Here is a 16,508-nt window from a genome sequence, read left to right as displayed (position 1 = left end):
CTTTTCAGGTTATTTTTTATTTTATTTTATTTTTTTGTGGTACGCGGGCCTCTCCCGTTGCGGAGCACAGGCTCCGGACGCTCAGGCTCAGCGGCCATGGCTCACGGGCCCAGCCGCTCCGCGGCATGTGGGATCCTTCCGGACCCGGGCACGAACCCGTGTCCCCTGCATCGGCAGGCGGACTCCCAACCACTGCGCCACCAGGGAAGCCCGGGGTTCTGTTTTAAAATCTGTTTCTCTAATGATTTTTATGCAAGATGACCTTTTCCTGTTGTCACAGGCAACTTCTTAGCATAAGAAGCAGTTAACACTGGATCTTGTATTGAGTTCACATCCAGAGGTATTAGGAGCCAAACTGTTTAACGTTCCAGTTTGAGATTCTGATTTTGCATGTGGTTAATTTTGGAGAAAGCGTCTAACACATGTAGCTGAGCTCACAGACCAGTTCATAGTCCTTTTGGCCTCATTGCTCTGGAGTCCAGAGTGACCTCTGGGGCCCTGGACGCCCACCCCTCCTGGGGCCAGCATCCTGGGTGTGCAAGCTTCATAGTCACACGGGGCCCTGCGCTCAGAGGGCCCCAGGCTTCGTTTAATGAGCTTTGCCCGCTGTCTTGAAATTCTTAATATTTTTTGAACAAGGATCCCCCCCCACCACCATTTTCATTTTGTGCTGGGTTCTGCAAATTACATAACTGGTCTGATCCCTTTTAATAATAAAACATTCCTCTCCACTCCTTTCAGCCTAATATCAAAGGTCTTTTACTGATTGATTAAAATTTTCTTAGGGCTGGTTGTTAAGGTTTATCAAATACTGAAGTTCATTGGATTCTTGGGAAACCCTTGTGATATCTTGGGTAATGAACACTACCCGGGTATGGGCATACAACTTTTAGTATTAAAAAAATCTCTGAGGCACTACTTCGCAAAAATCTGAGGTGCTCCTAGAATGTTGTGGCCTGCTGGCTTTCTTGGTATTATTAGGGATCTTGTAAGTAGGTCGTGGTCTGTGGACAGGGAGACAGCATTCTCCGCCCAGCTTACCTCCTCACCAGCTGTGTGTGTGTATACTGCTGAGCCTCTATTTGTAATTCATAAAATGGGGATAATAATGGCCCACACTGTATAGGATTGCTTGGAGATTTTGGTGAGATGACTCATGTACATTTTTTTTTATTTGCGTGGTGCCTGGTATATACCAAATGCTTAGTAAATGGTAGCCGACATCGCTTCATTTGGGGCCTGTTTTTGCCACTCTGATTCATGGCCAAATATGATACCTCTGACTCCCAGTGAGAGATTGTTCAAAAAAATGGGTCGTCAAGTAGATGGATTGGCGTGAATCCTTTAGGAGACCCTGAAAAAAGGGGGTGTCATTTTGAGATGTCGTTCCCTGCATATGAAAGGCAGGGATTGATAAATTTCCTGGCAGTTGCTAAGTCAGAGAGTAGCCAGAAATACTATTCGGAGTATCAAATTGAAAAGAGGTAAGACTGCAGCTCCTTGTGTGTGTGTGTGTGTGTGTGTGTGTGTGTGTGTGTGTGTGTGTGTGTGTGTGTGTGTGTGTGTGTGTGTGTGTGTACACACACACACACACACACCACCCTACTATATTACAGGCCCTATGGATACAAAATGAAAAAGTCACCTATACACACTATGATCTATAAAATACATAATCAACAGGGACCTTCTGTACAGCACAGGGTACTCTGCTCAATATTATGTAATAACTTAGATGGGAAAAAAATCTGAAAAAGAATGGATATATCTATATGTGTAACTGAATCACTTCACTGTACACCTGAAACTAACAGAACATTGTAAATCAACTCTACTCCAATATAAAATAAAAAACTAAAAAACAAAAGCAAAAATCCAAAATGAAAAAGTCCCCATCACTTCTCTCCTCAAGGAGCAATTAGAAGGGACTCTTTCATGATATTTGCTACATGATTCCTCAGAACTGGAAAAAGGGAGGCATTTGCTCCTGTGGGTTTTCTCTGATGTAAGACCTGCAGGGTCTTAGGGCTTTGGTTGCAAGGCATGATGGGAGAAGGTGGACGTGTTAATAAGTGTGTTTGGCCTGCATAACTGTAACAGGGAGTGGGACGGGAATGGGGTCAAGAGGAAGGGGAAAGCTCTGATTTCAGGGTTTCAGATGAACCTCTTCTTCCTCGGGTTTGAATCCTGCAGAGCACGGACCATGATACTGCTTCAGCTTCTGATTAAGTGGATACACGATTTCAAATACGAGCTAACGGTTCATGGTGCTTCAGGGTTTCAGTCACACTTGTCGCCTCTTTTATGTAATAATGATTCAGTTTGACAACAGAAAGGAGGCCAAAAAATCCTTCCTTTCAAAAGCAGGTAAGATAATGGCACGTCTGCTCTCGTGTGATTGCTGCCCTTATAACATGGATTGATTTTTGCATCTGGATCAACATACTTTAAAAGAGCATTTCTCAACTCATTGAAGGCTCACATAGTCAGTAGTGATATAATTGGCTAGTTGGGCATTTATCCATCTCTTTGGGGTTAAAATGAATGGTAAGAGGTTCCGGTGGAAACAATACTAGGTACTACCTGTGTGAAGTTGCTGGTGCATCTTATGAATTTCATCCATTTAGATTTTGTTGAAAGCCTTCCTCTTCCCATTAGACTTAAAGAAATAAAAAGGAGGTGGAAGTGAAAAGAACCCGCTGTGCCTTTAAAGTCATTGTAAAAGGAGGTCAGGTTTGTACATACATGGAGCACTAACAATGGGATCGGTGACTTACGGAGTCACAGAGTTAATGCCACCCCCTTCCTGGTGTGCGCACAGCTGGACTTGGCCAAATGTGATGAAAATGTGAACACTTCAAGGAGAGGTCTGGGGTAGCATTTCTTCAATGGCAGATCAGAAGAAGTAGAACAACATCAGGTTTTATTGTGGATCATGTCACCCCATCTCTCTGGCAACCAGGCCCAGCCCAGGGCTGTGTCCTGCAGTCCTCACTCGTGTGGCCGTGAGCACATTCGAGGACGTCTTAGATTTTCAAGCTTCAGCACGTTGACTCTGGAGAGGGCCTGGCGAACATCTGGTTCTTTGATCAGGCTGAGAAAGCAGAAGGCCCCCAAAGGGTCAGCTGGGGGCCTTCTCCAGGGCCACACCGCGCAAGGTGGCGGGGTCAGTGCCACCGCCCAGAGCTTCTGTGCATTGCACATTGGGGCTCTTTGCAAGGTTGCATTGGGATTCCAGATGCTAAACTAACTTAGGGGACAGAAATACATGTATGTTCTCCTGTGAAATGAATAAAAATGACCTCAGTGTTCCTTCTTCTTGTCTTACTTCTGATTCGTTATCCAGATCTCAGGGAGGCCCAGGAGTGTAGTAGTTGGGGACCCTGCCTCTGGCTGTGGTGAGAATTAAGTGCACTGACACATAAAGTCTTTAGCCAGCACCTGCTACAGCGTAAGTGCTCATTCAACACCAATTCTCCCTGTCAAGAGCTGCGGGAGACAGGTGAGGAAGGAGTGCACTGGGGACTGGGTGTAGTTTTCTGTGCTTTATGACCACGTGGCCTTCATCCTGGCTGTGTGCTTTGACGGGACAACTTTTATTTCAGGGGACCATGTGGAGGAGGAGCCCCTATTTGCCAGATTATTGTTGGATTTATTTCTCTTGTTGCCTGATGATTTTTAGTTGTTGATGAATGGTTTTCTCTGGCTGACTTTGCTAATTACAAGACAGCCCTGCGTCCGGGCATGCACACGTGTGTGTGTGTGTGTGTGTGTGTGTGTGTGCGCATGCCTGCGTGCTGTTTGCATATAGTAGGCATTTTATGCTGGCTTAATTGTTTTGTGTTGTCTTCGTGGCTCAGCTAAGCCCAGCACCTGGACCAGGGGAGGTGTCCTGGCTGTGATTGTGGAATGAGTACAAACTGGGTACTGGGTTTAGTTCTTCTCTTAATAACTGCTGCCCGGTGGACAGAGCCCCTCCCCCTTGCTTTTTACCCCTGCGTGCCAACATGCTAAGCTTTTTGAGACAGGAACTGTTGTCAGGTGCCTACAATTTTCTTTTTTTTAAAAAAATTTTATTTATTTATTTATTGGCTGCATTGGGTCTTCGTTGCTGCGCACAGGCTTTCTCTAGTTGCAGCGAGCGGGGGCTACTCTTCGTTGTGGTGCACGGGCTTCTCACTGCGGTGGCTTCTCTTGTTGCGGAGCACGGGCTCTAGGTGCGTGGGCTTCAGTAGTTGTGGGTTGCGGGCTCCATAGCTGTGGCTCGTGGGCTCTAGAGTGCAGGCTCAGTAGTTGGTGGCTCACGGGCTTAGTTGCTCCGCGGCATGTGGGATCTTCCCGGACCAGGGCTCAAACCCGTGTCCCCCGCATTGGCAGGCGAATTCTTAACCACTGTGCCACCAGGGAAGCCCGGTGCGTACAATTTTCACAGCTAGAAAAATACACTGTCTAGAAGAAGGCTTCAAAGAAGACAGAGCAAACCTCTCCAAATTGATTAGAATCTCAGCCTGAGTTTTCTGAAGCTTATGGTGTGGTGTCCAGGAGCAGCCTGGCTTCCCCTTCTCGGTGCTGGTACGTCCTCATTAGCTCATTGATTGGACAGTTTCAGATGTGCCAATTAGCCGGGGTTGGGAGGATGCTAATGTGGGAGAAGGGAGGGGTTTGGCAGTGCCATTGCTGATTAGTTTCCAGAGTGTAGACGTGGCCTTTTGGGGGATACAAGGTAAGAGTAAAGCTTTCAGTTCATTGCCTCTTTTCCTCTGCTCCCCTTTTAAGGAAAACAGGCAAACAACAGTTGCCTAAGCTCATATTTGGAATGTATTAATGAAAACCACGTTTTAGGATGTGTGCCAGGTCACTCACTGTATAGCCAGCCCAGTATCCTGCACCTTTATCTCTATAAGACTGTGTAACGATCACGCACATCACAGCCTTATGGTGTGTATCTCGTTCATTTATACCAGTTTCTGAACTTCTTGTGGATGAGCCTGACACACTTTTTGGTCACTGACATAGTATCAGAAATGAAACAGAAGATGTACCTGTCTGTCTACCGTAATACCGTAATGCTACTGTCTACTGTCTACATAGTATCAGAAATGAAATGGAAGATGTACCTGTCTGTCTACCGTAATACCTGTCTGTCTACCGTAATGTACCTGTCTGTCTACCGTAGATGAACAATACTAATATTGTTGAGAAGGGTTTTCAGCCACACAAGTTTGAAAACCAGAAATTAGAGTGGACCAGACTACTCCATTTCCTGAACAGTTTAGTTAAGAAATACTTCTACTACTACTAGTAATAATAGCACCTACTGTGTTCCAGGCACTTTATGAGCAATACGTAATCTTCACAGCCTCCCTGCAAGGAAGGAGTTTTTTTTTTTTTTGCGGTAGGCGGGCCTCTCACTGCTGTGGCCTCTCCCGTTGCGGAGCACAGGCTCCAGATGCGCGGGCTCAGCGGCCATGGCTCACGGGCCCAGCCGCTCCGCAGCATGTGGGATCCTACCAGACTGGGGCACGAACCCGTGTCCCCTGCATCGGCAGGCGGACTCTCAACCACTGCACCACCAGGGAAGCCCCAAGGAAGGAGTTTTATCCTTAAATTTTTTTTAACAGTTGGCACAGAGAGGATAAGTATCTTGCCCAAGGATGCACAGGTAAGAATGGAAAGATCTGGGATTTGAGGCCAGGTCTTTTGAAGTCCAGATGTTTCCCCCTGTACCTCTGTGTATGTGTCCTGGCTAACGAAGATGGTGCTCTCATACAATTTGTTTAGGGGTCAAACTGGATAATCCAGGTTTCAGGGTGTAGTTTTTAATCTGAAGTATTTGGTATGACTAAATAATCAAGTTAAGTAACTGTCAAATCCCTCTTTGTTCTAGGATTTACAGATTTAAATACAATTAGACTAGATCTTGCCAAATGTTTTTTTTTTAGCCTTTTGTGGTAGAACTAATTTTGGAGAGCAGCAGAATGAGAACTCAGGGAACATTCAAGCAGGGAAATTGACACAGAATTTCAGAACGTGCTCAGAATAAAGTGGAAATTGACACAGAATTTCAGAACATGCTCAGAATAAAGTCTTCCTTTCTGCAGGGAATTGAGTAGCTGACAACTCAGGGAAACCTCAAATTGACTTTAACTTCATGCCTGCTGCTTGGGCTTTGTATTAGCAGTTGTTTATTTCACCAGACACAGGCATTGAATTTCATTAAATCTGTCCATTTCAAGTCTTCTTGAACTTGAGAATTACTTGAGATTTTCTTTAACACATCACTGTGCTTTTCCTACCTAGTACAAGTACAAAGACTGTTGAAATTGGTTTAGGGAAAAAATTTGAAGATATTGCATATTAGGAAATGGTTGTATTTAGGATCTCTTATGAATCGGTGTTACCTTTTTATCTTTGCGTGACAAGTACAGTTAGGAATTATACTCTCAGGGCTAACATCATACTTAATGGTGAGAGAATGAAAGCTTTCCCCTCAGATCAGGAACAAGGCAAGGATGTTTGTTCTTGCCACTTGCATTTAACGTTGTACTGGAGATTCTAGCCAGGACAGTTAGGCAAGAAAAAGAAATAAAAAGCATCCAGATTGTAAAGGAAGAAGTAAAACTGTCTTTATTTGCAGATGACATGATCTTGTAGAGGGCAAATCCTAAGGAATCCACTAAAAATCAATTAGAACCAATGTATGAGTTCACCACGGTTGTAGGATACAAGATCAGTATACAAAAGTCAGTTGTAAATCCACATTCTGGCAATGAACCATCTGAAAATGAAATTAAGAAACCAATTCCATTTAGCATCAAAAAGAATAAAATAGGAATAATTTTACCAAAGAAGTGGAAGACTCATATGCTGCAAATTACAAAATACTGAAAGAAGTTAACGAAGAAGACATAAATAAATGGAAAGACATTCTGTATTAATGGCTGGAAGACTTAATAGTGTTAATGTAGCAAAAGTCCCCCAATTTTTTAAAAAAATATATTTATTTATTTGGCTGCGTTGGGTCTTGGTTGTGGCATGTGGGATCTTTCGTTGCGGTGCGCAGGCTTCTCTCTAGTTGTGGCGCACGGGCTCTAGAGCACTCGGGCTCAGTAGTTGTGGCGCTCGGGCTTAGTTGCCCTGCAGCATGTGGGATCTTAGTTCCTCAACCAGGGATCGAACCTGCGTCCCCTGCATTGGAAGTCAGATTCTTTACCACTGCACCACCAGGGAAGTCCCCAAAGTCCCCAAATTTGTCTACAGATTCAATACAATACCTATCAAAATCCCAGCTGCCCTTTGTTTAGAAATTCACAAGTTGATCCTAAAATTCATATGGAAATGCAGAGGACCTAAAATAGCCAAAACAGTCTTGAAAAAGAATGAAGTCGGAGCATGCACATTTCTTGCTTTCGGAATTTACGACAAAACTACAATAATCAAGACAGCGTGGTACTGGCATAAAAACAGACATATTTGGATCAATGAACTAGAATTAAGAGTCCAGAAGTAAACCCTCACGTTTACAGTCTATTAACTTTTGACAAGGGTGCTAAGACAATTTAATGGGGGGAAAGAATAGTCTTTTCAACAAATAGTGTTGGGACAACTGGATATCTACATGCAGAAGAATGAATTTGGATTGTTACCTCATACTGTATACAAAATTAGCTTAAAATGGTTCCATGACCTAAATATCAGAGCTAAAACTATGTAAAACACTTAGAAAGAAACATAGGCATGTATCTTCATGATTTGGAGTAAGCAGTGTTTTCTTAGGACCCCCAAAGCACAGGCAACAACAACAAAATAGATAAATTGCATTTCATCAAAACTAAAAGCCTTCATGCTTCAAAGGACACCATCAAGACAGTGAAAAGACAACCCAAAGCATGGGAAATTTTTTTTTGCAAATCTGGTAAGGAACTTCGGTCTAAAATATATCTCAATAATTAAGACAACTCAGTTAAAAATGGGCAAGGGATCTGAATGGACACCTCTCCAGAGAAGATATACATATGGCCAATAAGCACATGAAAAGATGCTCAACATCATCAGCTATCAGGGAAATGCAAACCAAACTCACAGTGAGATACCGCTTCATGCCCACTAGTATGACTGTAATGAAAAGACAAATGACAACAGTGTTGGTGAAGGTGTGGAGAAATTGGGACCCTCTCACACTGCTGGTGGGAATGCAGAGTGGTGCAGCTTCTTTGGAAAACACGATAGCAGTTCCTTAAAAGGTTAAGATAGAGCTGCCATATGAGCCAACAATTCCACTCCTAGATGTATATCCAAGAGAAATGAAAATATGTGTCCACAGAAAGACTTGTACGTGTATGTTCATAGCAGCATTATTCATAGTAGCCAAAAAGAGAAAATAACCTAAATGTTCATCAACTGATGAATGGGTAAACAAAACGTCGTATATCCATACTATGATATAATATTTGGCCATTTAAAAGGAATGAAGTATTTATATATGCTACAATAAGGTTGAACCTTGAAAACGTTAGGCTAAGTGAAAGAAGCCAGTCACCAAAAAACTGCATGTTGTATGATTCCATTTATGTGAAACGTCCAGAATAGCCACATCTGTAGAGACAGAACGCAAATTAGTGGTTGCCTAGGACTGTGGGTGGGAGGGCTCGAGGGGATATGGAGAACGACTGCTATAGGGCATGGGATTTTTTGGGGGGATGAGGAAAAGGTTCTCAAATTGATTGTGGTGATCATTGTGCAATTCTATAAGTATTCTAAAACCATTGGATTGTACACTTTAAGTTGGTGAATTGTGAATTATAGTTCAATAAAGATTTTACAAAAAAGAAAGCTGTTTATCTGTCTATCGATCGATCTGTCATCTATCCATCTATGCACTAGTATTTCCTGTAGTAATTGATTTCCTATAGTAAATGAGTTGGAAACAACTCATTTAATAATACAAAATTTACAAAATAAACTGTGGCACGTCGATAGAATGCAACACACTGCAGACTTAACTCATGATGCAGAATATCATTTAAGGGTGTGGGTAGAAGATATCCTGTTTAATGTGAAAAAGAAGCTATCAAGTAACACCCCAATTTTGTGGAAGAGCATTTGTGATTATATGCAGAGGGAGAGAGCTGGAAGTAGCTACGTCAGTTATAATGAGAGTGCTCATCTTTGGGTGTGGAAATGACAAATAACTTTAATTTTCTTCTCCTTGCCTTGCTGTATTTCCTAGATTTTCTTTTTTTTTCTTTTTCTTTTTTGGCCGTGCTGCATGGCATGTGGGATCTTAGTTCCCCGATCAGGGATTGAACCCGTACCGCTTGCATTGGAAGAGCGGAGTCTTAACCACTGGACCTCCAGGGAAGTCCTTCCTAGATTTTCTATGCTAATCAGATATTAGTAATCAGAAAAAGGAATTTTATGTACAACTTACATATAATAGACTGGTTTAATACTTTAATGAAATAAGAAGGAACTAAGAAGATAACCTTACCCTCACATGTTTCATTTTACAATTATTACCATTCTCAGGATCATAATGTTCTTCCATGTTTTGACATATATACACATTATAGACATAGTATATAATAGCTACCTTATTGAGAGCTTAGAAAATATATGTATAGATTGTAAGCTCTTTCTAAAAGTTACATGCGTTTATCTTACAATGTCATAATAATTGCTTAGTAAATTCCAGCTATATCTGTTGGAGGGTAAGTTCTAAAATATTTTATTCATTTAAAAAAAATTGGGCCATAAAACCATCTCTCTTTTGGGACTTCCCTGGCGGTTCTGTATTTAAGACTCCGCGCTTCCACTGAAGGGGACGCAGGTTTGATACCTGGTCGGGAAGCTAAGATCCTGCTTGCTGTGCCACAGGTCCAAAAAAAAAAATCTCTCCTCTTTCACACCTGCCTCCCCTCACCCCGCCTCCGTTCCCATAACGAGTTGCTTTCATTGAGTGAGTGAGGCAATGGAGCCTCTCGTGGGAGAGAAGAAACCTCAGATATTTCCTTTTCTGTTTCTCCCTAGAGCGTCCCTCCTTTCTGGCACCCGCCACTTAGCATCTCACCTGGGGCCAGTGCTCTGTGTGGTCGGAGCAGTGATTCTCAGGAGATGTTCACTCTCCAGTGATGTCTGTAGACAGTGGCTCCTTCACTGATATTTTGGGGGCACTGGGTTGTTTTCCCCTCCGCATTGGCAGGAGACTTCTCAGCCCTCCTGGTGACAGTAGAATCTTACATGTGTCAACCTTGAAACTTACAAGCTTTCTCACTTTCCGCTTTTTCCCCAGACTCCAGCTTCTAGGTCCTTTGTCTGCAAATAAATGGTGTCAGTAAAACTGGGTAAAAGCAGAGGGGAAGAAAGCCCTGGGACGTTCTGGGGTGCCTTCTTTCCCTCTGTGCTTGTGCTCTGCTCTGTGCTCTTCAGAGGCCAAAGGAAAGGGGCCAATCCGCTAACTGCAGGGGTTAAAAGCAAAAATTAGAACACATCTCATCTAACGTGCCGCTTGAATTAATACACCGTGAAAAACACACACTTGCAAGGCTTCCGGGGGGCACGTCAGCGGCTCTGGGATCGCCTAGGGCCAGAGGTTCCAACCATTTTTCAGATAAGCCGTGCCAACGCAGAGGTTTGTCTGCTGTGAAAAGAGAAACCTCACGCCTGAGGAAGCCCCAGGCTCTGGCATGAGTGGAGTGTGTTTCCATGCTCCCCGGCTTCTCCCGAAAACTCTGTTGTTGGAGGAAAATGCATGATGAGCCCCGAGAAAGGTGAAGCTTGTGATGCAATTGCCAAGATTTCCATTAAGTCTGCATGATTTTCGTGCCAGGGAGACGTGGCTGCGTTTCACCGAAGGGGCTTCTCGTCCGTGTGGTTTCCTTCTGCAGGATCTGGCTGAGGAGGCAACATCCTCCGGCTAGAGAAGGGGCTCTTTATTTGTTGAATCAGCTCCAGTGTGTGGTTCCGAAGCGAGCTGAGGCTTTGGGTGGAAGGGGTGCTGCCACATGCATGTTTCATGTGTGCTTCATGCCGTGTCAGCCGTGGCTTAGACCTCTAGCTACATTCTGGTGCTGCTCTGGGGACAGGCTCTTCAGGATACGGAGAAATGTCCCGATACTGCTCCCCTGGGGAGGGTGTGGCCAGAAGTGCCTTCCTCAGGCTTCCCCGAGAGATGCTGAGCACGACAGCACGACCCGGCTTTGCCCGGTGCACCAAGCAGCCGAGTGGCTTCGTCCACGCCCGAGTGGGAACGTGACCTAGTTACTGTGCCTCCCGGTGCGTTGGCACAATAACCAGACCTGCCTTCCTCCTCTCCCCACATCAGCAGTCATTCTGCTGAGCCTCTTGGAGGCTGAAGGGCCGGTTTTAGTAACATGCCCTTTCCTGGTCGGCTCCCGTCCAGTTATTTCGGGTGAGTGTTAATGGCCGTGAGTTTGAAAGTTTTATTTATAAGGAGACTGTCCTTCTTGACCCTGGTGTCCTTGTCAACTGTTATTCTGTCTCAAGCCCTTTCCTTCTTGGGGAAGAGGCTCAGAGCAAAGTGGTCACGCAGTCCGTGGCTTTGAATCGTTACCTGTGGTCTTCTGCTTTTTTGGGGGATGTGGAGTTGGGCCAAGGGAGGGGGGTGAATTCAGCATCCGTACTGGTAGTAGATCTCCCAGAGCCCCAGCGAGTAGGCCACTTTTCTTGCAGGTGATTTTAACGCTGGTCGTGGGATGCACCCTGCTGCCGTCCATAGTGACTTGAACTTTGGGAGGTGCCGGTGGTCCTGGATGAGATATCATTTTGAGTCACAGGTGTAACCAATAGATTGTTCCGGCTTTGCTGGAGGAGACATAATGTTTATACTGTATATGACATTTTATAAAGCACTTGTCCCCTGTGGCCTGTCCGTTTTCAAAGCCGATGCAGAATTTTTATAGTCCTCCTTCTGGTGATTTGCACCAAGGGGCTGAAAAACGATAAAGTGGTTCAGAGCCTCTGTTTTACTCCCCAGTGGAAGGGATTTCTCCAATAAGTAGAATTCTAGAGCTAGAAGGGACCTAGATACAGCTTAATCCCATGTTTTGTAGAGGAAAATAAAAACCCGGCGCAGAAAAGCGAAGCCTGTTGCCCAGGATCACACAACTAGTCAGGGATAGAACAGGGCCCCATATGCTAGAGTGAAATGGGTTAAGAGGGCAAGGCCAGGGCAAGCACAGCCTCCGGAAGTGCTTCTGAAGACTCATGTATTTCCAGTCTCTTGGTCCCCTGACACTCAGGTTACGTGAGAGCAAGAGCATCTGGTCCAATGTGTAAGTGACACATGAGGAAACAGACGCCCAGAGAGGTTGAGTGACCTGCCCAAGGTCACACAGCTAGTGTGATCCTGGTCTGAAATGTGGGTCCAGCTTTGCCCACCGGGTGTCCTTCCAGCCCATAGATTCAGCATGTACTCTGTACGTGACTATGGAATGCTGTCTTACGTAGTCTTAACTGTATGAATTAAATTGGTGGGGTTCAGTTGGGGGTCACTAATGGGCTCAAAATCTGGCACCGAGTTGCAGGGGTTGGTTCACGATCAGTTTTGGCTGCCTCCAGAGTGGGTGTGTTGGGCCATCATTCATTCTCTTCTGCTAAGAGTGCGAAGCCCTGTTCTCAGGTGTGGTGTGTTGGAATCTCAGTCTTTTTGATCATAGTGGGTATAGGGGGAAGATTTAACTTCTGTTCTAAGTCACATTTCTGCTGAGATTCTTGTTATTCTCAATACAAAATCCAATACATGAACTTAAAGCCTTTGGGGCCCTGGGGACAAGTTGTAGGTTTGCTTTGCCCTGAATCAATTGGAATCACTATGTAAATGAACTTTCCAGAGGATTGTCTTTGGGAATTCCTAAAGCAGTCTTAGGATTGGTAACACATATAAAGAAAATGCATTAAGCAATTCATCTTAGAATCTTATTTTCTATTCAGGGTTTCCACAGGAAGGCAGTTTCACCCCAGCTGGGATCACCGGTTGCTTTCATATTTTTAATTCTTTTGCCAGTTTTCCAGATGCCTTTGGAAATTCATGCTGACAGTTTTTTTCTTTTTTTTCATTCCATTCTGAGTACTGAATATTTTCCCGTCACTACTTAAACCGGCATGAATAAAATACTCCTTTTCAGGATGATGATTTTCAAATTTTTTTTTAAAGACAAACAAAACACCCCAGTTGGTTACATTGGTGAGGTCTGTTAAAATGGCCTCACATTGCCAGTGGGTATATTTGGGAGCAGGAATTCTGTCCTTCTGTAGGCCACAGAGTGTCAGGCACAGTGCTTTCTGGTAGTAGGGTCCGTGAAGGAACCAGTAAAAAATAAGCAAATGTGAATGAATGGAATTGAGTCATTCAAGACTCAGAATTGAGTGTCTCCCTCAGAACCATCTGGTTGTCTATACTAAATTCATGGGATGGTTGCTGTCATTGACAACGATATAGATAAAAATGGGAGAATGATTAAAAATAATAGAAAGATCTTAAGTTTTGTATACGTTGCTAGGGAGTGTTCTAATTTCATTCTTTTACATGTAGCTGTCCAGTTTTCCCGACACCATTTATTGAAGAGGCTGTCTTTTCTCCATTGTATATTCTTACCTCCTTTATCAAAGATAAGGTGACCATATGTGCATGGGTTTATCTCTGGGCTGTCTATCCTGTTCCGCGTTGGGTCTTCATTGCTACGTGTGGGCTTTCTCTAGATGCGGCGAGCGGGGGCTGCTCTTCATTGCGGTGCATGGGCTTCTCATTGCTGTGGCTTCTCTTGTTGCAGAGCACCGGCTCTAGGCACACAGGCTTCAGTAGTTGGGCTCGCAGGCTCTAGAGTGCAGGGTCAGTAGTTGTGGCGCACGGGCTTTGTTGCTCCGTGGCATGTGGGATCTTCCCGGACCAGAGCTCGAACCCATGTCCCCTGCATTGGCGGGCGGATTCCTAACCACTGCGCCACCAGGGAAGCCCTATGTTTCTATTTTTGTGCCAGTACCATACTGTCTTGATTACTGTAGCTTTGTAGTATAGTCTGAAGTCACGGAGCCTGATTCCTCCAGCTCTGTTTTTCTTTCTCAAGATTGCTTTGGCTATTCAGGGTCTTTCGTGTTTCCATACAAATTGTGAAATTTTTTGTTCTAGTTCTGGGAAAAATGCCATTAGTAGTTTGATAGGGATTGCATTGAATCTGTAGATTGCTTTGGGTAGTAGAGTCCTTTTCACAATGTTGATTCTTCCAGTCCAAGAACATGGCATATCTCTCCATCTGTTTGTATCGTCTTTAATTTCTTTCATCAGTGTTTTATAGTTTTCTGCATACGGGTCTTTTGTCTCCTTAGGTAGGTTTATTCCTAGGTATTTTATTCTTTTTGTTGCAATGGTAAATGGGAGTGTTTCCTTAATTTCTCTTAAGCAGAAACTCTGTGACATAAATCACAGCAAGATCCTTTTTGACCCACCTCCTAGAGAAGTGGAAATAAAAACAAAAATAAACAGATAGGACCTAATCAAACTTAAAAGGTTTTGCACAGCAAAGGAAACCATAACCAAGACGAAAAGACAACCCTCAGAATGGGAGAAAATATTTGTAAATGAAGCAACTGACAAAGGATTAATCTCCAAAATAAACAAGCGGCTCATGCAGCTCAGTATCAAAAAAACAAACAACCCAATCCAAAAATGGGCAGAAGACCTAAATAGACATTTCTCCAAAGAAGATATACAGATGGCCAACAAACACATGAAAGGATGTTCAGCATCACTAATCATTAGAGAAATGCAAATCAAAATTACAATGAGGTATCACCTCACACCAGTCAGAATGGCCATCATCAAAAAAATCTACAGACAATAAATGCTGGAGAGGGTGTGGAGAAAAGGGAACCCTCTTGCACTGTTGGTGGGAATGTAAATTGATACAGTCACTATGGAGAACAGTATGGACGTTCCTCAGAAAACTAAAAATAGAACTACCATACGACCCAGCTATCCCACTACTGGGCATATACCACGAGAAAACCATAATTCAAAAAGAGTCATGTACCAGAATGTTCATTGCAACTCTATTTACAATAGCCAGGACATGGAAGCCACCTAAGTGTCCATCAACAGATGAATGGATAAAGAAGATGTGGTACATATATACAATGGAATATTACTCAGCCATAAAAGGGAACAAAATTGAGTCATTTGTAGTGAGGTGGATGGACCTAGAGTCTTTCATACAGAGTGAAGTCAGAAAGAGAAAAACAAATACCATATGTTAACACATATATATGGAATCTTAAAAAAAAAACGGTTCTGATGAACCTAGGGGCAGGACAGAAATAAAGACGCAGTAGAGAATGGACTTGAGGACGTGGGTGGGTTAAGGGTTAAGCTGGGATGAAGTGAGAGAGTGGCATGGACATATATACACTACCAAATGTAAAATAGATAGCTAGTGGGAAGCAGCTGCATCGCACAGGGAGTTCAGCTTCGTGCTTTGTGACCACCTAGAGGGGTGGGATAGGGAGGGTGGGAGGGAGACGCAAGAGGGAGGAGATATGGGGTTATATGTATATGTATAGCTGATTCACTTTGTTATACAGCAGAAACTGACACAACACTGTAAAGCAATTATATTCCAATAAAGATGTTAAAAAAAAGCCATAAAAAATAATAGAAAGAGCAAGTATAAAATGGTCCATCTTTTCATCCACTCTGTACATTTTCGTTTAGCTGTCACTACGCGTCAGGCCTCGTGCTTGTTCCTTTGAGAAAGACAAAAATACTGCACTCAGGGAACTTACATCGTTAGTAGGAAGAGAACTTATAAGCCTAAATTACTGCAATAAAATTTAGAGAAGTAATAAATTTCACGAGAGAGGGAAGGCGGGGAGAATTTAAACCAAGAATTTTTCCATATATTATGCCCACTTCTCCTGCTCACCATGGTGAGATTGGTTCAGGGATTTTAGTTTTCTGACCCAGCGGTGTTCAGCTAGTAAGTGGCAGAGCTGGGATTCAAATTCCTGACAGGACACTCCTCTGCCTTCCCTGTAGAGCCATGAAAGCTGTGTCACTTCAGAAATGGAGACATTAATTCCATCTGGGGGAGAAGAGGGAGGTTGTGTTAAAGCATGAGCCAGTCCTTGAAGACTGGGGGATGTCCAGCTTTGGAGGCAGGTACCACAGGCAGGTCAAACATGCCAGGCCAGAAGCACCACTGTGGGAGATGGTAGGGTTGGCATAGAGGGTGGGGCTCAGGTGGGCATGAAGGAGGCATGAAGGAACCAGTAGGAAGTAAGATTAGGAAGGTAGGTAAGGGTAGAGTATTCTTGGTCATAGGTTCTTCCCTTTCATCACTTTAAATATATCATGCCACTCCCTTCTGGCCTGCAGAGTTTCTGCTGAGAAATCAGATGATAGTCTTATGGAGATTCCCTTGTATGTTATTTGTTGCTTTTCCCTTGTTGCTTTTAATATTTTCTTTTTGTCTTTAATTTTTGTCAATTCCATTACT

The 16,508-nt window shown here is 43.7% G+C and overlaps 1 protein-coding gene and 1 long non-coding RNA gene across 5 annotated transcripts in view; one reads left to right on the top strand and one right to left on the bottom strand.

Moving 5' to 3' along the window:
* CAMK1D (calcium/calmodulin dependent protein kinase ID) overlaps positions 1 to 16,508 on the top strand; it is a 415,209-nt gene that overhangs the window by 20,775 nt on the left and 377,926 nt on the right. Inside the window, exon 1 of one of the 4 annotated variants that reach the window (XM_060293271.1) lies at positions 11,343 to 11,410. The exons of the other annotated variants lie outside the window; for them this stretch is intronic. Coding sequence (XP_060149254.1) covers positions 11,373 to 11,410 — 38 coding nt within the window. The 5' untranslated portion in view covers positions 11,343 to 11,372. Of the gene's footprint in view, positions 1 to 11,342; positions 11,411 to 16,508 lie in introns of those variants that run through there. 4 annotated transcript variants of the gene reach the window in all.
* Positions 6,602 to 11,206, bottom strand: LOC132595598 (uncharacterized). Its single transcript, XR_009561739.1, has 2 exons — positions 10,070 to 11,206; positions 6,602 to 8,595 (listed from the first exon to the last, which is right to left on the bottom strand). It is a non-coding gene; the product is annotated as an uncharacterized lncRNA (long non-coding RNA).

Source organism: Globicephala melas, chromosome 2, assembly GCF_963455315.2.
Source record: "Globicephala melas chromosome 2, mGloMel1.2, whole genome shotgun sequence".
In the NCBI taxonomy this organism is placed as follows: Eukaryota; Metazoa; Chordata; class Mammalia; order Artiodactyla; family Delphinidae; genus Globicephala; species Globicephala melas.
Note: the sequence above shows the minus strand (reverse complement) of the source record. Positions and strands in the feature narration are given on the sequence as shown.